This window comes from Canis lupus, chromosome 12 (genome assembly GCF_003254725.2).
Source record: "Canis lupus dingo isolate Sandy chromosome 12, ASM325472v2, whole genome shotgun sequence".
In the NCBI taxonomy this organism is placed as follows: domain Eukaryota; kingdom Metazoa; phylum Chordata; class Mammalia; order Carnivora; family Canidae; genus Canis; species Canis lupus.
Window position 1 is genome coordinate 36,898,425 of NC_064254.1, and position 23,350 is coordinate 36,921,774.

At 35.2% G+C, this 23,350-nt stretch overlaps 1 protein-coding gene across 1 annotated transcript in view; it reads right to left on the reverse strand.

The window, feature by feature from the left end:
* COL12A1 (collagen type XII alpha 1 chain) overlaps positions 1 to 23,350 on the reverse strand; it is a 117,495-nt gene that overhangs the window by 19,904 nt on the left and 74,241 nt on the right. The window contains exons 38-55 of the mRNA XM_049092254.1: positions 22,934 to 23,063; positions 20,974 to 21,093; positions 19,705 to 19,851; positions 18,862 to 18,978; positions 18,471 to 18,617; positions 17,875 to 17,949; positions 15,844 to 15,983; positions 14,378 to 14,501; positions 14,059 to 14,202; positions 12,404 to 12,568; positions 11,073 to 11,111; positions 10,837 to 10,975; positions 8,586 to 8,728; positions 8,190 to 8,299; positions 6,775 to 6,781; positions 4,224 to 4,366; positions 2,492 to 2,569; positions 1,150 to 1,236 (exon numbers count right to left, since the gene is read on the reverse strand). Coding sequence (XP_048948211.1) covers positions 1,150 to 1,236; positions 2,492 to 2,569; positions 4,224 to 4,366; positions 6,775 to 6,781; positions 8,190 to 8,299; positions 8,586 to 8,728; positions 10,837 to 10,975; positions 11,073 to 11,111; positions 12,404 to 12,568; positions 14,059 to 14,202; positions 14,378 to 14,501; positions 15,844 to 15,983; positions 17,875 to 17,949; positions 18,471 to 18,617; positions 18,862 to 18,978; positions 19,705 to 19,851; positions 20,974 to 21,093; positions 22,934 to 23,063 — 2,055 coding nt within the window. The remainder of the gene's footprint in view (positions 1 to 1,149; positions 1,237 to 2,491; positions 2,570 to 4,223; positions 4,367 to 6,774; positions 6,782 to 8,189; positions 8,300 to 8,585; positions 8,729 to 10,836; positions 10,976 to 11,072; positions 11,112 to 12,403; positions 12,569 to 14,058; positions 14,203 to 14,377; positions 14,502 to 15,843; positions 15,984 to 17,874; positions 17,950 to 18,470; positions 18,618 to 18,861; positions 18,979 to 19,704; positions 19,852 to 20,973; positions 21,094 to 22,933; positions 23,064 to 23,350) is intronic.

Here is a 23,350-nt window from a genome sequence, read left to right on the forward strand (position 1 = left end):
TACAGTAAGGAGAAAATTCTGTTTTGGAATTATACGAACGCATTCTTCAGAGAAAATAACATGCAAAAAGTAGAGTATCTTGATTCTCTCAGAATTTCAGAATGTATACTTTAATAACAGGAATTCAGAGTTCACTGAACAAAAAGGAAATAAATATGACAGTGACATCCAATAATATTACCTTATAATTAGAGGGGGAAAAATCCTTACTTCTCAAAAACATCTAAGTCATACCCAGGATATAATTTTATGATTACAAATATAAATAAGGTAAGTCACTGTTAATAAAAAATAAATAAATAAATGAAGGTAATTCCAGTGACATTTGATTCTGTACATGAGGAGCTAATTTGTAATTAACCTAAAATCAATTTACATTATTTGCTATGATACAAGTATGATAAAATTTGGTGTTCTGAGAATCTCTGAGCGTTTCCTACATTAATTAGCCATTTTCTTGAAGGAGGCTAGTAGACCTTAGAGGTACCCTTCCACTCCACAAAACCACCAGGTTAGATGCTAGATTGACACAATCAAGGGGTTCCACGCTGATAAATGAAGTCTATCACTGCAATCTACAATGGTGTGCCTTGCGCTTTCTTGGTCTCCCCCTCCCCCATGAATAGACCTGGTCATAGACTTCTTCCTCAAATTATTCCAAACCCCTATATTTTCACCCAGAGTTTATAATATCATCACATATATAAATTTCCCTTCTTGCATGTTATTCTTATGATATGTCTACTATATAAGGTCTATATATCCTAGATTCTAAATAAGTTGTTCTGTATCAGCCTCTCAACCATGGCTCCATTACATACATACAAGAAGCTTTTAGGAGGTGTAAGAAATTTTCAAAATCATATGATTATAGATGGAAACCCAGATTCACATCTGTAAGAGCAAAGCTCCTGAATACTAGCCAGTATCATTCATTCCTACATGAAATGTGTTCAAATGTGTTTAAATTTTATTCTTGGTTTATTCCATTTTTTTGATCTTGAAACATACCATAAAAAAATGGTCTGCAATTTAGCTTGTTCTGTCCTAGAAAATACTGATGGCTGGAAACATTTTATCCACTATATATTGGCAAAACGATCCCTCCAGAGACCTATGGAAAAACTAGGACTATTGCAGTTCCCTTACCGCAGGGCCCGGTGGACCTGGAGGTCCAACGCTGTCCTGTGTACATGTGCAAGCATTTGGAAGAGCAGGGCATTTTGCTTCATCTCTCTGAAATTTTGAAAAAGAATATTTACCTATGAGTTGAGAGCAAAATGACTTCCAATCCTTCACCCCCCACTTACCTTACATACACAAGGAAATCTATTTCTCAACCTGAAGAAATAATTTGTATTTATTATTACAAATAGTCTTATGTTGAATCCTGTTAGAGAAACACTGAGTATTTCAGGTATCAATACCATTTCATTCGGAGTAAAATCTAAAATCCTTTCCATGGGCTACAAGGCCGTACATGTTCTGCAAATTAGCACCACCTTGTCCATCTCACTGCCTACCACTGCCACTCCCATTCATGTTGCTCCAGTCCCACTGACCTACTGAATATTTCTCAGATACTTAGGGCACTTTGTGACCTTAGGGCCTTTGCATGTACAGTCAGTCCCCTCTGACTGGAATGCTGTTTCTCTCTTATCCACATTGTCTGCACCTTCACTTCATCAGGCCTCGCTTACCCCACCTTATCCCTGAGGGCTGATGGGATTTACCTGGTTCTCTATCTCTTCACCCGGATTAGTTCTGCATCATAGAGCTTTCTACTTTGTATTGTAGTATGTATCTACTTGTTAATTCTTTTCTCCGCCACAACACACACACATACACACACACACACAACTTCCACTAAAATATTCACTTTTCACTTCTATAACCCAAACACATAAAATTCTATCTGGCTTATAATAAAGGTGCTCAATAAGGTGCTCATTTATTTGTTGAATAAATAACATACATTCATCATGGATGCATGCAGCTCATTGCTTGCCCAAAGCATCCAATCCATCATCACATTCAACTTTGTAACTATTACCACTTAAATAGATACAATGAGGGAAAACTATCATCTCACAAAGTAATATAGTTATGTCTACCATAAGCCCTAGGTATCCAGGAAAGTAATGGTTTTTATTCTGTACAATCCCGATATTTTACAAGCAGTAGGAGGGCTCTGTAATAAGTAGATCTATCAAACATGCTGACTCAGCAGGACTTTTCTAACTACACACAACCACTCTGGCCGTTAGGGAGAATTTCCAGATGTGGTTTTGTGTATTCCTGGCTTTCGAAGGTAGGGTCACTGGCCTGAGCTGTGGTAGCAGATGAGCATGTGCATAATGTGTGTCCCTTAGCTCCATCCTGGAGACTCAGTTGTTGAGTGATACTTCCTCTCCTTGACCATCTGCAACCACATCCCTTATTCTGGGAGGACTATTATGGCCACGACACAATTCCATTCCCTTTTACTTACCCTAGAGGGAATATCACAGCATCTGTCTCTACTGGTCCACACCGGACTGCAAACAATATCGAAACTCTGGATTTGGAACTGCAAACAACCAACAGCAAAATCAGCTAAAGACGCACGAAAAACATTTTATATTAACCTTTCCACATTTTAACCTTTGTCAATTTCTCACAAAGACTCTCTCAAGGGTTCAGACCCTTGAGAACAACGTGATCCTTACTTCATAAGGAAAGAATATAAAAACCTATGCCTAAGGGAAAGAGAAGTTAAAGCAAAATGCATATGTGAAATTCCCACATCTGATTCACTTCCGTAGCTAAAATAAAATGCTTGATTAGAGCTGTGGTTTTTTTAAAGAGAATATTAATTTCTTTAATTTAGGATTAAGACTTAATTTAATTAAGAATTTGAGGACTATACACATTTAAATCACCTTTTTATAGTCCATCCTTGCAGAAAAATGCTTTAGAAATTCCTTATTTATTCTAAAGCTGATGCTTTTCTTTTCATAAATTCTTACCCGAGGGCTGGTTAGTAATTTTTATGATTACTCTCAGTTTAACTATTTCAATATAGTATATACTATCTTTCTACATTTTAAAAACAAAGCTCCTTTGATGAAAAGGAAAAGATTGCTTGAATATACCCATCATTTTATAAACCTATTATAATTATTCTTTAAAGAGCAAATGCAATCTTCAATAAAAAGTCTATGCATAAGCTTATTGAATCACTGTTGTACACCTAAAAGTAACATAACATTATGTGTTACCTATACTTCAATAAACAAAAAGGAACATGCAAAGTGCTGATAAATCTTAGTAATCATTATCATCACTATTAATTTATAGGATTAAACATACTAACTATTCTATTAATCTCTAAAAAAATTTTAAAAATTAATTAAATTAAAATTCCAGGTGTTAATCACAATTTTAAAGTTTGCAGTAATTATTTCTACATTGTGGAATAAAAATTTCACTTGTGAATCTAAGAGAAGAAAATCCTGTCCAGGGAAGAAAGGAAAATTAAATAAATGCAATTAAAAAATAATAATAATAGAAGCCAAAGATGTTAATCTTGCTTTTAGAACAATATTATGATTGATTGATATTTAATAAGAACTTAATTAGCTTGATAAAGTGAAAATTCTACATTAAAATTTTTCTTACTACATAGCATTGTAAATATGGTTGGCATGCTCCTGCCTCAAGCTTGAGCTACTGCAAATTATGAGTAATATGGTCAGTCAGCTGGCTATCCCACTACACTGATCTTCCTTCTGAGGCAGACTCTTCTGTGAGAGAGCATAGGCTCTAGGACAACAGCCCGTGTCTGTGTCATTAGGTAATAAATGCTTAATGTCTTGATCGCAAAAATTTGTATTAACAATTGCTATCTTTGAAGAACAGAAAATGAGCAATTTTAGATTTCACTGATTATCCTGGCAATTATTTGTGTTGTACTCTCCAACTTGATCCTGTTTCAAGATGACTAAATGATGTTCTCTGGTGCTTTGACATCTTATTTTGTTTCTAGCAGTCAAGCACATTATTATGTTCTGTCAGTAGCATATTTCCTCAATGTAACTTTTTCAATGTTTCAGTCTAAGAAATTTGACAATTTAAAACTCACTGAGAATAACAAAAAAAAAAAAACAACAACTCATTGGTTATTTTTGAAATGCTATTTCAATCTTAACCCCAAGTATCAAGGAAAAAAATATGTTACTTACTGTGGCTGATTTTCTTTCCCCTTTAAGAAGTTTTCCAAGAATTTCATAACCATCAGTTGTAATATTTCCAGCTTCCTTGATATCTTTTTCTATAATTTCATAGCAGTCGATGTAAATCTTAACACTTTTTGAGGTCACTACGACTATGAACCTAAAAAGATCATTTGTTCCCATTACAAAATTTCTACCCAGAAAAAATTTGGCTACCTTCTGCATATGTCAAATCACAGGTTAAAAAATATGTTCTTTATGTTACTCTTAACCCAAATCAAGTCCTAGACTAAAAGTCCAAGCATTAGGCTGCAACATCAATGTCATTTATTAACAGCATCAAATTAAATGAGTCTTCATCCACATATACATGCATAATTTCCTATTTTCCCATGGGTACTCTTCCTGAGATGACTAAAGATGAGTAGTAGATGTGATGACTCCATTAACTATAAAGAACTATTCATATACAAGTTAAGAAATTATCAATATATTATACTCAGTAGAAAGAAGCCTCAAATGTTTTCCACTGATTTTGCTAAATTCCATTTTTAATTTGCTATTCCCTAATCTCAGTCAAAAAGAACTTGCACAGGGATGCCTGAGTGGCTCAGCAGTTGAGCATCTGCCTTTGGCTCAGGGCATGATCCCTGATTCCCGGCGTCGAGTCCCACATTGTGCTCCTTGCATGGAGCCTGCTTCTCCTACCACTGCCTGTGTCTCGGCCTCTCTTTCTGTGTCGCTCATGAATAAATTAATAAAATCTTAAAAAAAAAAAAAAGAACTTGCACATCATACAGATTCCTAACATAGTAAAGAATTAGCACACATCTTCTACAGAGATTCAGTTCTCGTAATCAATAGATACAAGATTCTATTTCCTTATAAGGAAAGAATCTTATGTTGATTTATTTCTTATCTGATATTGAGGACACTCAGCAATTTAAATCTATTAGATAGATGGTTAACAAAACATTTGTATTTCAACAATGTAAGGAATGGCTGCAGGTAATCTTTGAGTTATAGTCATGACATCGTTTCCACTTATCACAGCACAAATACTCAAGTAAGTACTTGATGATTACTATGAAAAGTTTGGCTCTAAGTTAAAAGGAACAGAAATTCTCTTAAACGTTTTGAGTCAATAAGGATAAAGATAATCTCTGGAAATGTCTTTAAACAGTAAATATTTTTCCCATATACAATCACCAGCAAAATGCTAATTTGGTACATCTCTAAGTTGTAAGTCTGAATTACATATGGATTGCTTTTATATAAAAATGATCATAGTTTACTAAAAATAAATTTTAAATTTTTCCAGAACAATCTTCTAATACTGAGTTCAAGAACATTACATATGCATTCCCAAGATATTTATTATCTAATAAGAACTAAAACTTGGGGGGCTTGGGTCACTCAATTGGTTAAGCATCCACTCTCTATCTCAGCTCAGGTCTTAATCTCAGGGTCTTGAGTTCAAGTCCTACATTGGGCTCCACATCCAGCTAAAAATAAAATAACTATTTGTTGGCTCCTGTATGAACAATCTCAGGGCCAAAAATTCACAAAGTATTTGAAAAATCATAGTACCTCCCAAAATTATTTCAAAATCAAAAAGTTTAATTTGTAACAAAACTATTGCAAATGTCAGTCAATAGTACCCATAAAGAAACTCATGCTAAAAACATAGTTTGCTACAATCTCTTCAATATGTTTCATCAATTTCAAAATCATGTATAAAACATTCAGAGTGGACTGTTCCAAGTACTTAGGGCCTATTTTCCAGCTGTGAAACATTTTTGGTCACAGAAAAGTACTAAACAATAGGAACACTCTTATCAACTCATCTCCCTTCCCAAGCTCTGCCATTCCCTAAATCTTTATTTTTCATCTAATCCATTTTTGCTTCTTCTTATAAACTTCTCACTTGGAACAGAAATGGAACAGAGACACAAAAGTTTGTCCTTAAGAGAATCTTTAAGGAGCAACAGCTGTCTTCTATTCCCTATTTAAGTTCTTTTAACCTATCCACCCTCTCTCCCAAGAGCCCCCTGCATGTCATTTTCATTAATTTCCTGCTATCAGGGTACCACTCCATCTTATCCAAAAGACTAAAGAAGTTTAGTTCCCAAATTAGATGGAAAATGAAAGAAAAGTGTTTGAATCTTTGGATCAGTAAAGAATGTAAAAAGACAATAGTGCCTGAACTTGGTTCTTGAACTGATGAGATCAATGAGAATAGGTTAAAAGAATGGGGTAGAGAAATGGAAGACGAAAAAGAGCATAGTGAAAAAGTAGAGGAGAAACTAAAAAAAGAAAGGTCTGATGAAAAAAGAAGGTAGAACTTTGAGGAAACAGAGCTTATCTGAAGGAAAAAGAAGAGGCATTACATAAAACCTAAAAACTTGTGTTCTATTTCTGGTGAGAAGTCCTTATTAATTGATTAATCAATTATGTTTTATCCAACAGAGATCTACATCCAAAGGGACTCCCTTCTTCAAGGCAAGCAAAGAAGGAAATGTCAAACAAATTGTCATGATTTGTAATTAATGACTGTCACTATAGACCTCTGCAAAATACTGCCTTTTTTCCCTTAAGTAAAATGAAGTATTTGATGAAAGTTGAAAATTTAAAAATAATAGTTTTTAAGTGGTTATCAGTTGGTTCACAGAAGACTTAGTCTCTAATATATTCAATGGTATAGAAGGAAAAATAAAATAGTTCTTTTTAGCAAGTACTCAAATATAAGTTTAATGGGTATATCAATGAGCCAAAAAAGTTCATGAGAATTTAGCCAAATTCAACATCTATTATCAGATAAGAAGCAGTTGAGGCTAATATTTGTCAAACTAGAATTTGCTTTCCCAGTGAGGCATTTATTTTACTGTACTTCATCATGGAAATCTGTAAACTGTTAAGTAGATATGCCATTATACTCAGAGACATTTGTTTTTCCTTCATTGTTTTTTTTTTTTTTCTTCTCATTAATGTTCACATTGAAGCCGCTTTGAGCTCCATGAGGAGAGAGTCCCTTGCGATCCTTAGGAAGAATGATTGATCAATAAGAAAAACATTCTGGAAAGAAACCAAGATTCTCAGGAATAGAATCTACAAGAAATCTAGCTAAACTACTCAAGCACAGGAAAGTCTGATTTTCACTTGAGAATCAGACTGAACTGGAAATATTTGTCTTCTGTGCACAGGGACTAATTTTCTGAGTGCCATACTGTTACCCAAATGGTATTCCTCCTGTTAATTCAATCCAATGGATGAAGGAATACCATTAGAAAGTCCATTCCTGAACTAGACAGTTCTTTTCATTTCTAAGCTCTCAACTTTAGTGCTTGTCAGTTAATCATTCTTTAGAAATGTGATATAAAGTTTGTGTTATCCTCCGATGTTGATTATACAAAAAATTAATGAAGATCAACAAGAATAAACAATCCCCTAAGAATGCATCTTAGAACTCCTAATAATTTTAGAGAATTTATGTGTGTTCATTGAAAAGTTAATCTTATAAATATTTATACTAATTATTAATAATCATAACTTTTGGACTAGCATGTTTGTAACTTGTCAACGAATAAGCAAGCAGAAGCAGCTTACTGTGCTCTGTAAAAGAATAATTTTATCAAATAAAATACAATCCACAAAAATTAAGCTTTTGAAATGAAAGGACATAAAGAAAATAAAATGGTAGGTAGAAAAAATAAGCATACAATACTATATATACTACATGACTCACATTTTGAAAAAATATAAGCATTGAAAATGTTGGTACCATTTATCTCTTTATTAGAATTATTGTTTTATTTTAAATATCTTGAAATTAATCAAATTCTCTAAAATAAGATTGTTTTTAAAAGACAGCTATGTTTCTACCAATTTAACATGACATTTTAACAAATAACAAATTGGTTTAAATTTTTAAGTCATATTTTTTCTATAAATAACCAGATAATTTTATGTTTTTACCTTGTGAAAACTTCCATAGAATAATGTCTTCACTTCATCTGTGTCAAATGTAACAGTTTGCACCTCACCTCTTATATCCTTGTTAAAGAATGACAATGTCTTGCTAGAAGCTGTAACCAACACATAATTGTTACTAAATCACAAGCATGGTATGCTTTATGTTGAAAGTATTAACAAATAATTCTTGTTAGAGAGATTTCTAAAATAGTCAATCATTTAGGTTGAGATAAAATGTAATTAGGATATTTACTGATATATTTTTAAAATTTTAAACACAAAAGTATATATCAAGTAAATATATATGTATATAGTCAGAAGGTTATTAAAAAGAAGTAAAGAGAAAACATAATCAAAAATATGTATGCATGTGCCTTAAAATAAGATAACAATCCTTACGATCTGCAATCACTCCAACTTGTGGTTTGTAGTCCCTATCTGTGATTTGCCAAATTGCAAAAGGGTCAGTGGGAGTTTCTGGGAGAAGTCTGAACAATAATATAATCGTGTATGAAGAAGGGAGTCCATTTGGATGTAGATCCCTGTTGGATAAAACATAATTGATTAATTAATTAATTAATAAGGACTTCTCACCAGAAATAGAGAATATTTTAAATCTTTGTACAATAATCTCATTATCAGTAGTATTAGAATCCATTCATAATAATCTGGCTGCATATGAGAAGAGAAAAAATTTGGGAAACATCAAAAGAACAAACACGAGATATCCATTATGTAAGTCCTTAACAGATTATTTACAATCTGCTAAGGGCACAAAAGTCTGAGAAATTGCCCAATGGTCTTTCATCCCATACTGTTAATAACTGTTAATATCCTAATTTTTTCTAAACACAAAGATGATTATAAAATTACATAATTTTATAGAGTGATAAACATTGTATCTATGAATGTAATTTAAAGAGAATGAATCTTACTAAATATACTTCATTTCCAATGTCAGGGGTATGAAATCATAAGTCATATGGTTTAAGGTTTTAATTTCTCCTTCCCTACTTCTAATAGTTTTTACACTTCCAAATTCCTCCCCTGAAATCAAATAAATCACATAATCTCCAGAAGCTTACATGTTCCCCCAAAATAAAACCAGTAATAAATGTTAAGGCCATGTACATGTGCAATCGTTTAGTGATGATAAAGGATGTGATTCAATTAAAAGGAAGTGTTTCTTGGCTCTGAGACTATTAGACTAAAAATGTGATCCCGTGTGTTCTTCCCGAGTTGAGTCAGTCATTGTTTTGGGGGAACCTTTGAAGCAGGATTAATGGTTTGCTGTCTGAGACCATTTAACAATACTTCATTCCTGAAGGTAGCGAAAAGGCTTTAATTATCAACTCTTGGACAGAAAAGAAGTTATTCCTCCACAAATTTTGACAGAAGGCACAGAATGTCTCTTGAGGTTTCACTTCTTGGTAGCACACCACTAGTGCATCTGGAATACAATGCTGCCCTGCTTCTTGCAACATATGTCTGGGCAAGCTGATGTGATGCCTTTTGTACTTGCAAAAACCTACTATTTTCATAATATTCCATGTTAAAAATGATATCTCCTCCATATTAATTCATCTCTCGCCCAGTCCGTTTCCCTCTTTCCTCAGTTAATGAGTGCTTATGAAAAAAAATTTAATTGTACCCATGCTTTTCTTTTAGCTTCTTTCAGCCACAAGTTCTGACTCTTAAGAACACAATAGGCTGTCATAAGTTAAAATGTAGGAATTCTATCTGGTGGTGACTGGAAGTTAAACACTGGGAATTAAGGTTCACTGACAAACCTAAAGCTGCGAACCAACATGGTTAACCATAAAAGAGTTAGGAACTTACAATGTGGTCAAACTACAACAGTATGATCTGTGCTTTCTTAAAAGAAATTAGCTTTGGTTTCAGTCTGGATTTTCCATCAGCTTTCCCAGAGCATTTCAAATTTCAGACATCATTTTCTGACCCTGCCCTAAGTTTCTAAAGGCTTTATTTCTTCTTGTTCTTTTTTCTCTATAAGCTGCCAAACACATATTTTCAACAGTAAAGTGTTTTAATTCTAATGAATTCAAAAATACATATTTTAGTTATGATACCCAGGTGCAAACTTTCATGAAGTAAAATAACAACAGCTAGAGCTGCCCAACAGATTGCCGGAACATTGGCCAATAAAAACTAACCACTGCCTGTCTGATCTTGGACAAGCAAAATGGCCACAATATTTCATCTTCTGGAGATCTGAAACACTAAAAAGAATGCTGACTCTCATTCTACCCTTACTCCATTCAGTCCTTTTGCACCACAGGGAGAAATGTGCAGAATAATTCATTTCCTGTTTAAATAGCCTCCTTTCGAAGAACCCTTAAATCTACAATCCTAGCCTTAAATACTACAAGGTCTATAATCCGTAATACTACAGAACCAAGATAAGATTCTTGGGTCTGAGAATAGCAAGGCTTGAGTCCTAGTCCCTTGTGTGACCTGATGGAGGACATTTAACCCAGCTGTATTTAAGGAAACGAAACTAAATCATCGATAGGAGACCTCTGACAATTGTAAAGTTTCTACATTTTAAGAAGTGGGCAAAAATTCTAAGAACCTCAAAAAAGTGTCAGGTCCATTATAAGAGAAGGAACCTCCTAGTTGTCACACTTACGCTGTAGGCTGGTTCACAAAAGCATTCTTCTGAAGCTTGTAAGCTGAGTAGCTGGGGAAAGACCCTGACTCCAAAGAGACTCCTGGTACAGAAGCAAAATTCTTTTCTGTCAGGTTGTATGCTTCAAGCATCTTAAAACCTTTATATAAAAAAAGGCAAATATTAAAATGAGGTCATTTTAATAATTTTATTGCTTAAATCCTGAAATAAATGTGTCCAAGGGTATAAATGCTTACCTGGTGAGGTGTAGCCATCCAAATAAATGAGAGGACAACCTGCAATGTACAGTGTTCTTTAAGTATCATCAACATGATATACAAATATTATATACACACAAGAGCCAGTCATATCTGGGTGATGGACACTGAAGGGGGCACTTGACGGGATGAGCATTGGATATTATGCTATATGTTGGCAAATTGAACTCCAATAAAAAAAATTTTTTTAAAGAAGCCAGTCATGTACATATATCAAGTAATTTTTCATTCATTTATAAAAAATAACGCCAATCTAACCTTTTATAAGTTATTCTTTGTACACTTCCTTTGTGTAGGAGAAATTCTAAGACTGACTAGTATAATCAATGTTTTCTGAAATTTCTCCAGTACTAGTGGGAATTTTGCAATGTCCTTATGAATAGCAAAGTAGAATTAAAGGATTTTAATAAAGAATTTAATAAATCAAAATAGAATTTAAAAGAATTAAATATTCAGATGTTCTTCAATAGATTAAAGAAATTTTCTCCCAAGGGATTTTAAATTTATACAAAGGCATAATTTGCCAAGTCCAACAGTACTTCCAGACCCATGTCCACCAGCACAGCTCCATTCTGAGCTTTAGCTGTAAGTTCTCAGAGTAAACCACTGATATTTGTTTACTACTGCCACCTCTAACCACAGCTCTGAGTTTTTAGTAATGTTTAATAGGGGGAAACTATAACACTTGTAAAGCATAGCCCTCCATAGGATCGGGGGTCTATACTAGCCACAAAACTGTCTCCATAATATCCCAGGAATCGGCAGAAATGGATGGAGAAGAGGATACACTGATTTGAATAATTAATCTTTGGTCCTTCACTGTATTTTAAAAGCTGAAGTCTTGGCAAAAACAAAAATCTACACCCAAAAAGGCAAATGAGAACCAAATGGAGTGCACACGCAAAAGTCAGTGTTTTCATTGCTTCCTTGAAGCACGGATGTTGACAGAACAAATACCAATTGATTACTAATAGGGAAAACCTTCATCTCACAGAAGTACTTCTATAAATGCATTTCTAAGCTGAAGATTAATTTACTCAAATGTCATAGCATTGGGATGGTGGGAAAAGGATACATTAAAACATTTCATTTCCATACAAGGAATATTACATCATCAAAGCTAAAAGCAGACCTCTGACAAACACACATTTAGCATGATATCAATAGGAACAATGATTCATCAGGTTCCCAAGTGATTTCCCAGAATCTATTTATGCACAGACTTGATCCCATATAGGACAGACAGTTGTCCACTAAGTAGTTATCTTCCAAAACAGGGAAATTCTGGATCCATTTGGACCAGGACTTACTTGAAGTAGCAGTTTCACAGACAAATGTAATGAGGTTGTCCTCAATCTTCTCAAAAGATTCAAAGTCATCAACAATGAACACGTGCCGTTCGCTTGGTTTGCTGGCAATATTGGCAAGCTCATTGTAGTCAACGTCAGCCACTCCAACTACAAAGACACTGAACCCTGCAAAGCAGTGTTAGAGAGCAAATTACAGATCCCCTGTTCCATCCTTTATTGGGTAAGCAATTCAAAATAAAATCCTTTCAGAAATGATGCTATATTTTCTTAGTAGAGTATATGCGGCAAGCCCTTTCCATTGACATAAACTCTCTTTAATAAATATGTACTTTTTCCAGGTCTTCCTGTTTTCTGGCCTAGAAAACTCAATTAATTGGGGTTCCTAAAATAAAATCCTAACAATTAAGAGAAGCACATTTTAACAGCAGAAAGACTTAATGTGGTGCAAGTTTCCTTCCAGAGATCCACAGGCCTGATATGCCCACCCATTCTACAGCTCTCTTGGGCACCATTAACATTTTAAACGTATGCAATTCAGAAACAACTCATTTAAAATTTGAGTTCTTGAAACCAATATTCTTAACAAACTCAGGCTCAAAGGCAGCACTCTGGCCAATTTTAAAATGGAATCAACAATTCCCACTGGCAATAAACTTTCATTTATTTAGGCTAATACAAATAAACAAAGACTTCACTCCAAAAGCTTAATTTGAAAGTAGAAAAAATAGACTATATAAGAAATTAGTTCTCTAATGAGATACGCATAAGGTAACTTGAACAAGTATTGATAACTCCAAACTTAAATCAGCCAAAAGCCCAAAATATGTAGGTGTCTGCTTAAAGTGTATAACATAAAGGCAAAATTTTATTTAAAAAAAAAACAGTGCAGAGAACAATCTGTATTGAGAGAAGACAATATGACTTAGCACTAATCATGACTCATACTTTGGCCAAAGAATCAGTATGTGCAGATGACAAATTCCATATAACAAAGTATTTTGTAATTGAGTGCAGTAGATCATGCACAAAATAGAATTCTCTCCAAAATATGTTAACCTTGGACTCTGCCTGGCAGTTGGGATTCAGGAGTGTAGAGGGTGTGAATGCAAGTCAACTCTACTTCCCTCTCTAGTAATCCTAGAAAATGAACCCAAAGGACAGTGTTGCCAGGAGGTTCTGGAGATATTTGATTTTCGAGGTCTACCCCCAAAGATGTCTTTCTGAGGCCTCACTACACCTCCCTTCAGCAATGTACACTGGATCTGCACTGTCAAAGGACATGCTAAAGTTAAAGTCTTCCCTATGTTTCTCCTTGCACAGGGACTCAGCATCAAAATTCAGGAAGGAAGCCTGCTCTAGGCCCACTCTATTACTGCATTCTGTAGCCTTTCAGCCACTATGGGAAAATGCAGTTTGCTCTTTTATCTACCCCAAGCCACATCTTCAACAAAGATATACACCATGTCCTTTTTGAGTGATTGCTAAACTATCCATGATTAAACATAAACTAACATTTCAGGGGTATGGAGTACAGAGTAAAACAGGAACAATAAAGCCAAATCAGAAGTTGCATCTTTTGCCATCATTCCTGAACATGTAAAATTGTTAAGAAAGGGAGTGTAATCACTAGACTTTAAACTCATGCCTGTGCTTACCTGACTGCTGGATGACCAAAGCTGCCTTCTTGACCTCATCCTGTGACCGGCCATCTGTGACCACAACCAGCACCTTGGGGACATTCTTCCTCATGCCGCTCTCCCAGGTCAAGACCTTCTCCTTGATAAATGTGAGAGCCTTGCCTAGAGAGTGTTGCATGGAACATTTTAGTATCAGTTCAGTGAAAACTACCCAAATGTCATTAGTCACACTCAACAGACAAGAATCTGAATATGAAAATATGATAATACACTCAGTTCCACCTCAGTACAAACGCTTTGGGGAGTGAAGATCTACGTACACTTTGATTAACCGTACCTGTTCTTGTGTTTCCTCCTCTGTATCTAATATTCTGGAGGGCCCCCAGGGCTTGGGCCTTGTCGTTATATGTGTTCAACTTGAACTCAGACTTGACCTCATCACTGTACTGCACAAACGAGACCTGAAAGGAAACATGATTGGTGGTGAGGTTATCACGCCTCTTTTTATATTTTAATTTCCCAGTGGCTCCTCCTGCTGTTTAATGGGGAAAAGAAGTGTCTTGGATCTCACAGACTATTATAAACTCTTTATAGCTAGTATTATAGCACTGACTACTGTCATCTCATTCAATTCTCTCATTTCTAATCTTCAGTGAAATTGTCATTACTATCAACATTGTAAAAATGCTGTGTTCCAATGGTATTGGAAAATACCTAAATCCTTTTTCTAGGATTTAGGAAGGGTTGAGTAAAGCTAGGGAAGAATGAGGTCCCAGGATTAGAAATGAGAACACACCATCTTGAACTCAAATGCTGGCTAAGCAACTGGTTCTCAGCCAACTACTTCTCACTAACTGCATCCACTCTTCATGGTAATATTAAAGCGCTACGTATGTGATAATAATCATCACTCACCACAAAATTAGTAACAGTATGATTTACTGGAAAGAGTACAGGCTTCATAGTAAGAATTCAAGGGGTTCAAATCCTGGCTCTGCCAATTAGAATCTATGTGACACAGGACAAGTTCTCCACATCTCTGGGATTTTGTTTCCATATCAGTAAAATGGAGATGATTATACTTACTTTATAGAGTTGTTTTGAGGGCTGACAATCATGTATATAAAATAGCTGGCACATAGAAGTTAATAAAATACAGTACTTATTTTTTACTTTTTATTAGAAATCTCAATTTCTAAAATGATGAAAAATGGCTTAGCTACTAACAGATTAAATTAAGACTAATTAGCTTCACTTTTTTACTTTTCTCGGGCTGGAAAAGTGTTCACAGGATTATTTGGGGATTTGAAACTTAGTACATTCTATAAAAGAAGTGATTCGCTTATGAAATTATTTGTGGCTTATGTCAAAATCTCTTATTTTCATAATCTAAGATGCCACAATGGCCAAGTATGAAATGCCACACACCCACTCCAGTCACTATTCATCACTTAGTCCTCTAACTTAACAGGGTATGACAATCACAATCCAATGTTCTGTTTCCAGAACATTAGATGACCTTTTATGGAAATGTATCATTGTCGGAAGTCTTAAGCAGGAAGTCAGAGTAGGAATGCCCCAACGTCTCCAAAAAGAGTATCATCTAGGCAAGAGAATACCTAGAGGAGGTTTATTTCTCTATTTGTCATTTACACCCAACTCCTTCACACAAGTGAAAGAAAATAGTAAATAACAGAACTCAAAACATAGTTTATACTGAAAAGCTTTTCTACTCGAAAACAAATATTCAAAGGAAATAGCAAGACACTACGAATGAATAGCCACCTATGAAACAGTACCCACCTGAATTCCAGCAGGGCTAATTTCATCAAAGGCTCCCACAGTATTGAAGATGAATTTTACAACTTTGTTAAAATTATCATCCCCGATACTCCAGGAGGCATCAGTCAAGAATACAATATCTGCCTTGGCCCCTTTGCATACTGGGGGAAAAAAACAAAGAAACCCCAACTCTCGTGAATTTTTTCATTCAAATGAAATTACAAAACTGAGAAATGTAGCCTAACACCCCACTACTCAAAGTGTAGTTCAGCAGCAGCAGCATCTCCTGGGAGCTTCTTAGAAATGCAGAATCCTGGGCACTACCCCAGACCTCCTGAATCAGATTAGCAACAACAAGATACCCAGACAAATTACATGCAAAACAAAGTTTGAGAAGCACTAGTCTAACTGTCCCTCAATTTCTGCTCTAAAATTACTCCATCTAAGCTTAGATCCATAATCCAAACATATGCTCTTTCCTCATGGAACTGTTTTGAGTGGCTTCAAGTAATAGATGAGGATGAAATCAAATGAAAACTAACGATGTTCAGAATTTAAGAAAAGCCATCAAAAAAAAAAAAGCCATCAGTGGATCTGGAGATTTTGTATATAATTATCAACGATTTGGTGCAAATAAGGTGTCTTTTCATTTTAAATTAGGCCACTAGAATTATACAGATGGAGGAAAGGGAAGGAATAATGTCTTTGATTTGAATTTTCACACTTGGAGGGTTAAAAATAATTAAAGTTTTAGTATATAAAAACTTAACATGCGAAATAAACAGCACCAACAGTGAACTGTTATGTCAACTGTGGACTGTGGATGAAAATGATCTGTCAATATAGGCTCATGAACTGTAGGAAATGCACCACTCTGGTGCTGGATATTGATGCTGGAGCAGGCTGTGGGGTAGGTTATATACGGTACTCCATGTATTTTCAGTTCAATTTTGCTGTGAGCCCAAGACTGCTTTAAAAAGTAGAATCTATTAAGAACAAATATTTAACATTTTTAAGCCAAGTTTATTTAACGAATTTCTTTCAATAGTCTAATTTAAAGAAATCCATGATTATTTTACCTTGTAATAATACTATTTGCCCTGCATAATATTATTTTGTCCTATAAGAATACAATTTGTATCTTTAATTTTATTTCATAAGTTTAATAAAGTTGTAGCATTCTAGAACTTCTAAGACAAAAGAAAAATAATTTTAAAATCTGAAATTCTAATTAAATTTAAATTTTAAAATGTTTTTTAGGGATCCCTGGGTGGCACAGCGGTTTAGCGCCTGCCTTTGGCCCAGGGCGCGATCCTGGAGACCCGGGATCGAATCCCACGTCGGGCTCCCGGTGCATGGAGCCTGCTTCTCCCTCTGCCTGTGTCTCTGCCTCTCTCTCTCTCTCTCTCTCTCTCTCTCTCTGTGACTATCATAAATATAAAAAAATAATAATAAATAAAATGTTTTTTAAAAAAAGAAAAAATCTGAAATTCTTTTAGTTAAATGCTGGAAACAGAATGTGAAGAAAGACTAAAACAGTAGCTAATTATCTGATAAAACACTGAAAATTGCCCCAGATTACTGAGAGACCTGTCCCATTAGCTCAGTATATCTTTTTGCCAGTTCACTACAAGTGACAATTATGTCTCAAACTTCAGTGAATGGACATTTTTTAGCTTCGTGCAATGCAGGGCAGAAGCCAGGAATTCCAAAGCCAAAGGCCCCAGGGGTAAGTTGAAGATACAGCCAAAATGGTACACAGTGCCTTTTGAGGCTAGCACCCAGGAGACAGAAGTGCCCACCATGTGACTATGGAATACGGAGAGTATCACTAAACATTAATCTGCAAAATTGAGGAAGCAGAGTTCCAAACAAAGAACTATTGTTTATGACTGATTTCATACACGCCAAATATGCCAAAACAATTACTGGCAATCTTTTTTGTTTTTTTAATCGAAAAACTCTTCAGCAAGAAGAGTACATCAAAAACACCCTGTATTAATTGGCAATAGTGTAGAGGCTCCATAAATCCCTATCAGCAGCTGCACTTACCATCCCGGGCTGGTGGGATTGTAGGAGGGGGAGGAGGTGTGGGTGGCTCCGTAGGGGCTTCTGTTGGTTTTACAGCTAGAATTTAAAAAATGGTAATTAGAAGAATATAACCTGTGCAAATTTCATATCATGGGAAGTACATTTTAAGAGCAATTTCAGTCCTAGATATCAAATCAAGTATCATTGGCCCTCATAGATTATATTATCCAAATTTGGTATCATTACTAATCATTCAAACATGGACTACAGCTGTGAAAAGCAAAACCACGATTCAAAGGATGGATGAAAGGCCTTCAAATAGGATCAAATGAGTAAAAGTCAACAGCGTGCATATTCACCTGCTTACTGCCAGCTAGAACCGTGTCTCCCTCCTGCACCTCTTTCCTTAAAAATAACACCAACTCTGTAACAGGGCCAGCATGGACTTGCCGTAGAAAAAGGTCCTGAACCAACCACAGGCTCCTTCTTCATGAATCTGCCATCATTATAATCATTACTGTGGAGAAGTGCCTACACAGGAGACACTTACATCTCCCACACCTAGAACATTCTATCCTGAAGCTTTACAGAGACTTTCAGATTACTCAAAAACTTACTGGTATGTTCCTTGACAGAGACTCCTGGTCCCTCGAGATTTGGTGTCTGCACAAAAACGGTGACGCCATAATCAGCGTCTGGTGAAAGACCAGTGAAGCAGTGACTGGTTTCTGATCCACGCACTGTAATTTCTTGTCCTCTGGTTCCTGATTATGACAACAAAGGAAAAGGCCAGTGTTACCATCAATTATACTTAAAGATATTTTTATATATCATTTCGTAGAGAGAAGGCATCTCCTTTACTGAAGTTTAAAATGTTGCTACTATGTGCTTCAGTTCTTACTATTTTTCATTTTTTAGGTTTTTTGTTTGTTTTTGTTTTTTGTTTTGTTTTGTTTTTTTGGGGTTTTTTTTTTTTTTTTTTTTTTTTTTTTTTTTTGGCACACATACCATCTGCGGGGCTTAGTTTTAGCCTGTAGGAGGTGGCTGCCCGGTGAGCTGACCATCTAACACAGAATGTATCCCACCCAATCTGGTAGGTTTTCAGATCTGTCACATTTAAATACACTACAAAATAAAGAAAAAAAGAAATAGATTTACTTCACAAATAAAGACAAAAAAGCATACTTTTAATCATAACACAAAACTGAAACTTCCACTGTGGCTGAAAATAAAAGCCTAAATTTTTAGTATGTCTCCTTGTAAGAAACACACAGGAAAGATACATGGAAATGTAGTACAGCTAAAACAGACCCCTTTGCTATCACTAATTTTCAAGGGAAAGAAATTCCACATAGTCCCACTGGACACTACAAATAACAAAGATGTCTCATGTAAAATTTTTCTAAAGCACTATCTTCTAAGTCCTTAAATAGCAATTCGGCACTTGGTGACAACAAAATCTATCTTTGGGCTGAGTCAATAATCATGGCATTTCTGTGAAAACTTTCAATTAAGTCAATGCACTTAGGTAATATATGTTTTAAGATCCTTTATCAAAGAAACTACACAGCATTCCAAAACTAATTTTACAGATAATTCATGGATAAAATCACACTTTTTATCTTTCAAAATTCAAACTATATTTTATGAGAAATAAAAATATCACATATATTTTTGTATACTCAGTTATATTACTTATATGTTTGTTTGGCTGAACAAGAAGAAAGAGCCACTTACTTAATGCTGAGGAAACATGCAAATGTTAAGAAGAAATAAAATTAAAACTGGTTGACTGACCTGGCAATTTGTACTACACTTTTTCTTACAACCATGAAAAGATATGTGACTCACATGTAGTGCCTTGATCCGTCAGGGGGACACTGAGTCCAGAATCATACTGAGCATAAACATTTACATCATAGGTGGTGCTAGGATTGAGATTGTGTAATGTATATGATGTCATTTCTCCAACAAAAGCTTCCATGGGCTCATTGGAACCTTTAATAACAATCACAAGAGAACATAGAAATATTCCACCACTGGTCTCAAATTTTCCTTAAAATCGAGTAACTTACACTCAAATGATAGTATGAACACCACTAATTCCACGGCCTATTATGTACTTGCTCACTGTAGCACATGTTCCACTATATGGCGAATACAAAACTATAAGCAGAGCCTGAATTCCTCAACTCTAATTTGCAAAGTATACATAGCACAGTACCTAGAATGCAGTAGATATGTAATCAATGTTCCTTTAATGAATAAATTCAATCACACAATCAACTACCCTAAACCCTCAAGCCTCTTCTCTAAGTCCCACTTTGGCAGCATGGTGCTTTACACATAGTAGGTACTCAATTAACATTTTTCCAATTTGTTGTAGAGATGACTTAAGAATTTCTGTCTTGGTCCTCATTCCATGAGTTCAGTTACTGAAGGTCCTCAGTTGCCAACACCTTCTTCTCCTTTCAGTTATCTCTCTTAAGGCCCATGTTTCCTTTCTCTTGTCCTCTCTCCCTTATCTTTTCCTAGCTCACACCCTTTTTGGGTGCATGGAAGATACCCTGGCACATTTGATACAAAGAATATTGTTCTTCCATTTTGCTAAGCATACAGACAGAACATAGAAACAAAGATAGCAAATCAGTTAATCAAGGTGATATCCATTTAGGTGTAAATGTCAATGGGAAGTTGAAAACAAGCCTGGCAAGGAATAAACTAACAAGGAATAAACTAAAATGCATATGCCCAAAATGGAATAACACCTTGACATAATGGGAAAATATAGAAATTTATATTGAGTAAATATGCATTATTTCACAATCATAGTAATATACAGAATGTCTGGACACAGATTCCATTTGTGTAATTTTATGAGGCGGGCCAAACTTTTTAATCATGCAATTTAATGAGTCTCATCTACACCCATAGTAACAATGACACTTCAGATTATTGGCTGAGAACATTATTTCCAAGAATATTGCCTCTAGTGAGAGGGGCTTCAACGTGACAACTGAACTACCAAGAGAATCTAATAATGGGGCATGCAATAAAGAGCTCCCTCACAAACAAATAACTCTCTAATGCATTTTTATGACAATAAAGATGTTTCCTTACCCACTGGCTTATACACAATTTTATATCCAAGAACCGGAGAAGGTGAAGGATCCCAGGATACCCTGAATCTTGTATACCATTCATCAGAGATGTGTATGTTTTGAGGTGGAAGCAGTCCCACTGCAAACAAATATTGGCACAGGTTGCTGATCTTTCATTGACACCAAGGAGAGCACAGAATTCTGTGAGTATACTGATACTGTGGTCCCATGAGAACAATTTAATAAAATCCTAAAATGCCCTCATCCAGAAAATAATTTAAGAGTTTTGAAAAGTTCAGCAGAAAGCTTAGTGGTTTTCCAAATTCAAAGAGCAACTCAAGTTGGACTTAGGAACTGATGAATCCCAGGGTTTAAAATGCAGAATTACAGAAACTATAAGAGATCTCATACCATTTTTAGCATGTTATAGATTACAGATGGTTAGAGCCAAAAAGCAATTTAGAAACTGTCTAGTCTAACCACCTTATCACATAAAGAAGATTTGATTTGCCCAAGACCACATAGCTACTTAGTGACTAAAATGATGTTCATTCCCAGCACCCTGTTGTCCTCCCCCAGCATAACTTAGAGCAAATCTTCACGGCTCCAGAGGTACTGCCTCCACCTCCCTTCCCTGTAAACCAATGCTATTAGACAGCATGCTGAGTAGTCACTGAGTTAATATATATATATATATATATATATATATATATATACATATATATATATGAATTCAACTTAAAAACTTTTTTGCAAAAAATAAATAAATAAATAAATAAATAAATAATAATAAAAACTTTTTTGCAAGAGAAACTACAAAAGGCTTTGGCATATCCTGGAAATTTCAAGTCTGGTAAAGATCTTTTATGTATTATTTATATATTATATATTTTGATAAGCACAAAATTCTGAAACATGCTATTTCCCCCAGAAAAGTACCAAAATATATTCTAAAACCCAAGGGAATGTGAAAAATTAAAAGTTGTTAAATTTAAATCATCTTGAATCACTAAATTGAGTCTCCATTGACTCAGTCTTGTAGATAAAGAGTATCAGTAAATATGTAAATTCTTGGCCTGGAGAGACCGCTAAAACAACTCTCGTCATGCTTTTCTCTTGAGAGCTTTCAAATGTCACCTTTCCCATATTTTGTAATGTCAAGATTGTTTAAGCACCAAAAGTTTGGGGAACCGAATGTAGCCAGGAACCTGACATCATTTACATAAGTGGATTTTTGCAAAATGAAGTGGAAAGAGGAATGCCAGTATTGGCCAGTAACAGAACTCAGACCTATAGCCCAGCCTGACTTTCTGCTAAACCATTGGCTTTCAATCTCGGCTGTACACTAGAACATAAGTGGATCCAGGCTATATCTCAGACCAGTTCCACTAGTATCTCTGAGGGTGGTACCCCAGCATAAATACGTTTCAAAGCTCTTCAGATTATTTCAATGAGCAAAAAACTTGGAGAACTTTTGCTCTAAACAATAAGAAATTGACACCAGTGTAAGGTAGAAAGGTGCCCGAACACTGATAATTTTCTGTAAATTACTTGGTACACTAGAAAAAAATGGATAAATTTGTAAAGACAGAAGATGATTGATAATCATCTTGCTTCTTTATTTATGACTTGAGATTCTTTCAGGATAGTGGTTTTTACTGATACTACGTTGACTGAGTTAGCAACTACATCGTTTACTGATACCACACAAAACTGAACCATTATTCAGAGAATATGCAATGGTTTTCCAAAGGAGAAACAAAAATCATCTCAAGCAAAGCAAAATATGCAGATTTTTGTCCCCTTTCTCTCCTTTCAGTGGATGTTTGGAAAGTTAAAATACAAATTCTTTTCCCATATCATTTCGCCAAAATTCAAAATTCAATGTTTAATGTAAATGTTAATGCAGTATTGATATAGTATTTGGGATGCGTTGGTAAACGCAAAACTTAAAGATTATAAAAGGGAAAGATATTTACCGGTTCTTCCATTCCCTATAAGATGGCCTCCATCTCCATCTTCATAAACAGCAATAACAGTAATCTTATATGGAGTATCAGGTTGCAGGGGCTGCAGCATCACATTATTCCTTCTGCCTGGGACCGTGGTCTGTAGGGAAATTACAAATTACCGATCAGCTAGAGAGCTTCCAGATCAAAAGACAACATTGTTTTATATATTTTTATAAACAGACAACATTGTTTTATATATTTCTATAAACAGCAATGGTTTCTTAATGTTTTGTTTCTGGTGCACAATGCTCATGTCAAGGTCTACACTGCCTCTGTGTAGCACAGGAGAATGGTTTGAGAGTCAGAGAGATCTGAGCTTGAATCCTGGTCAGCCATCTACCACCTTTGTGACTTAGTGTCTCTGGAGGAAACTGTGAGGATGAC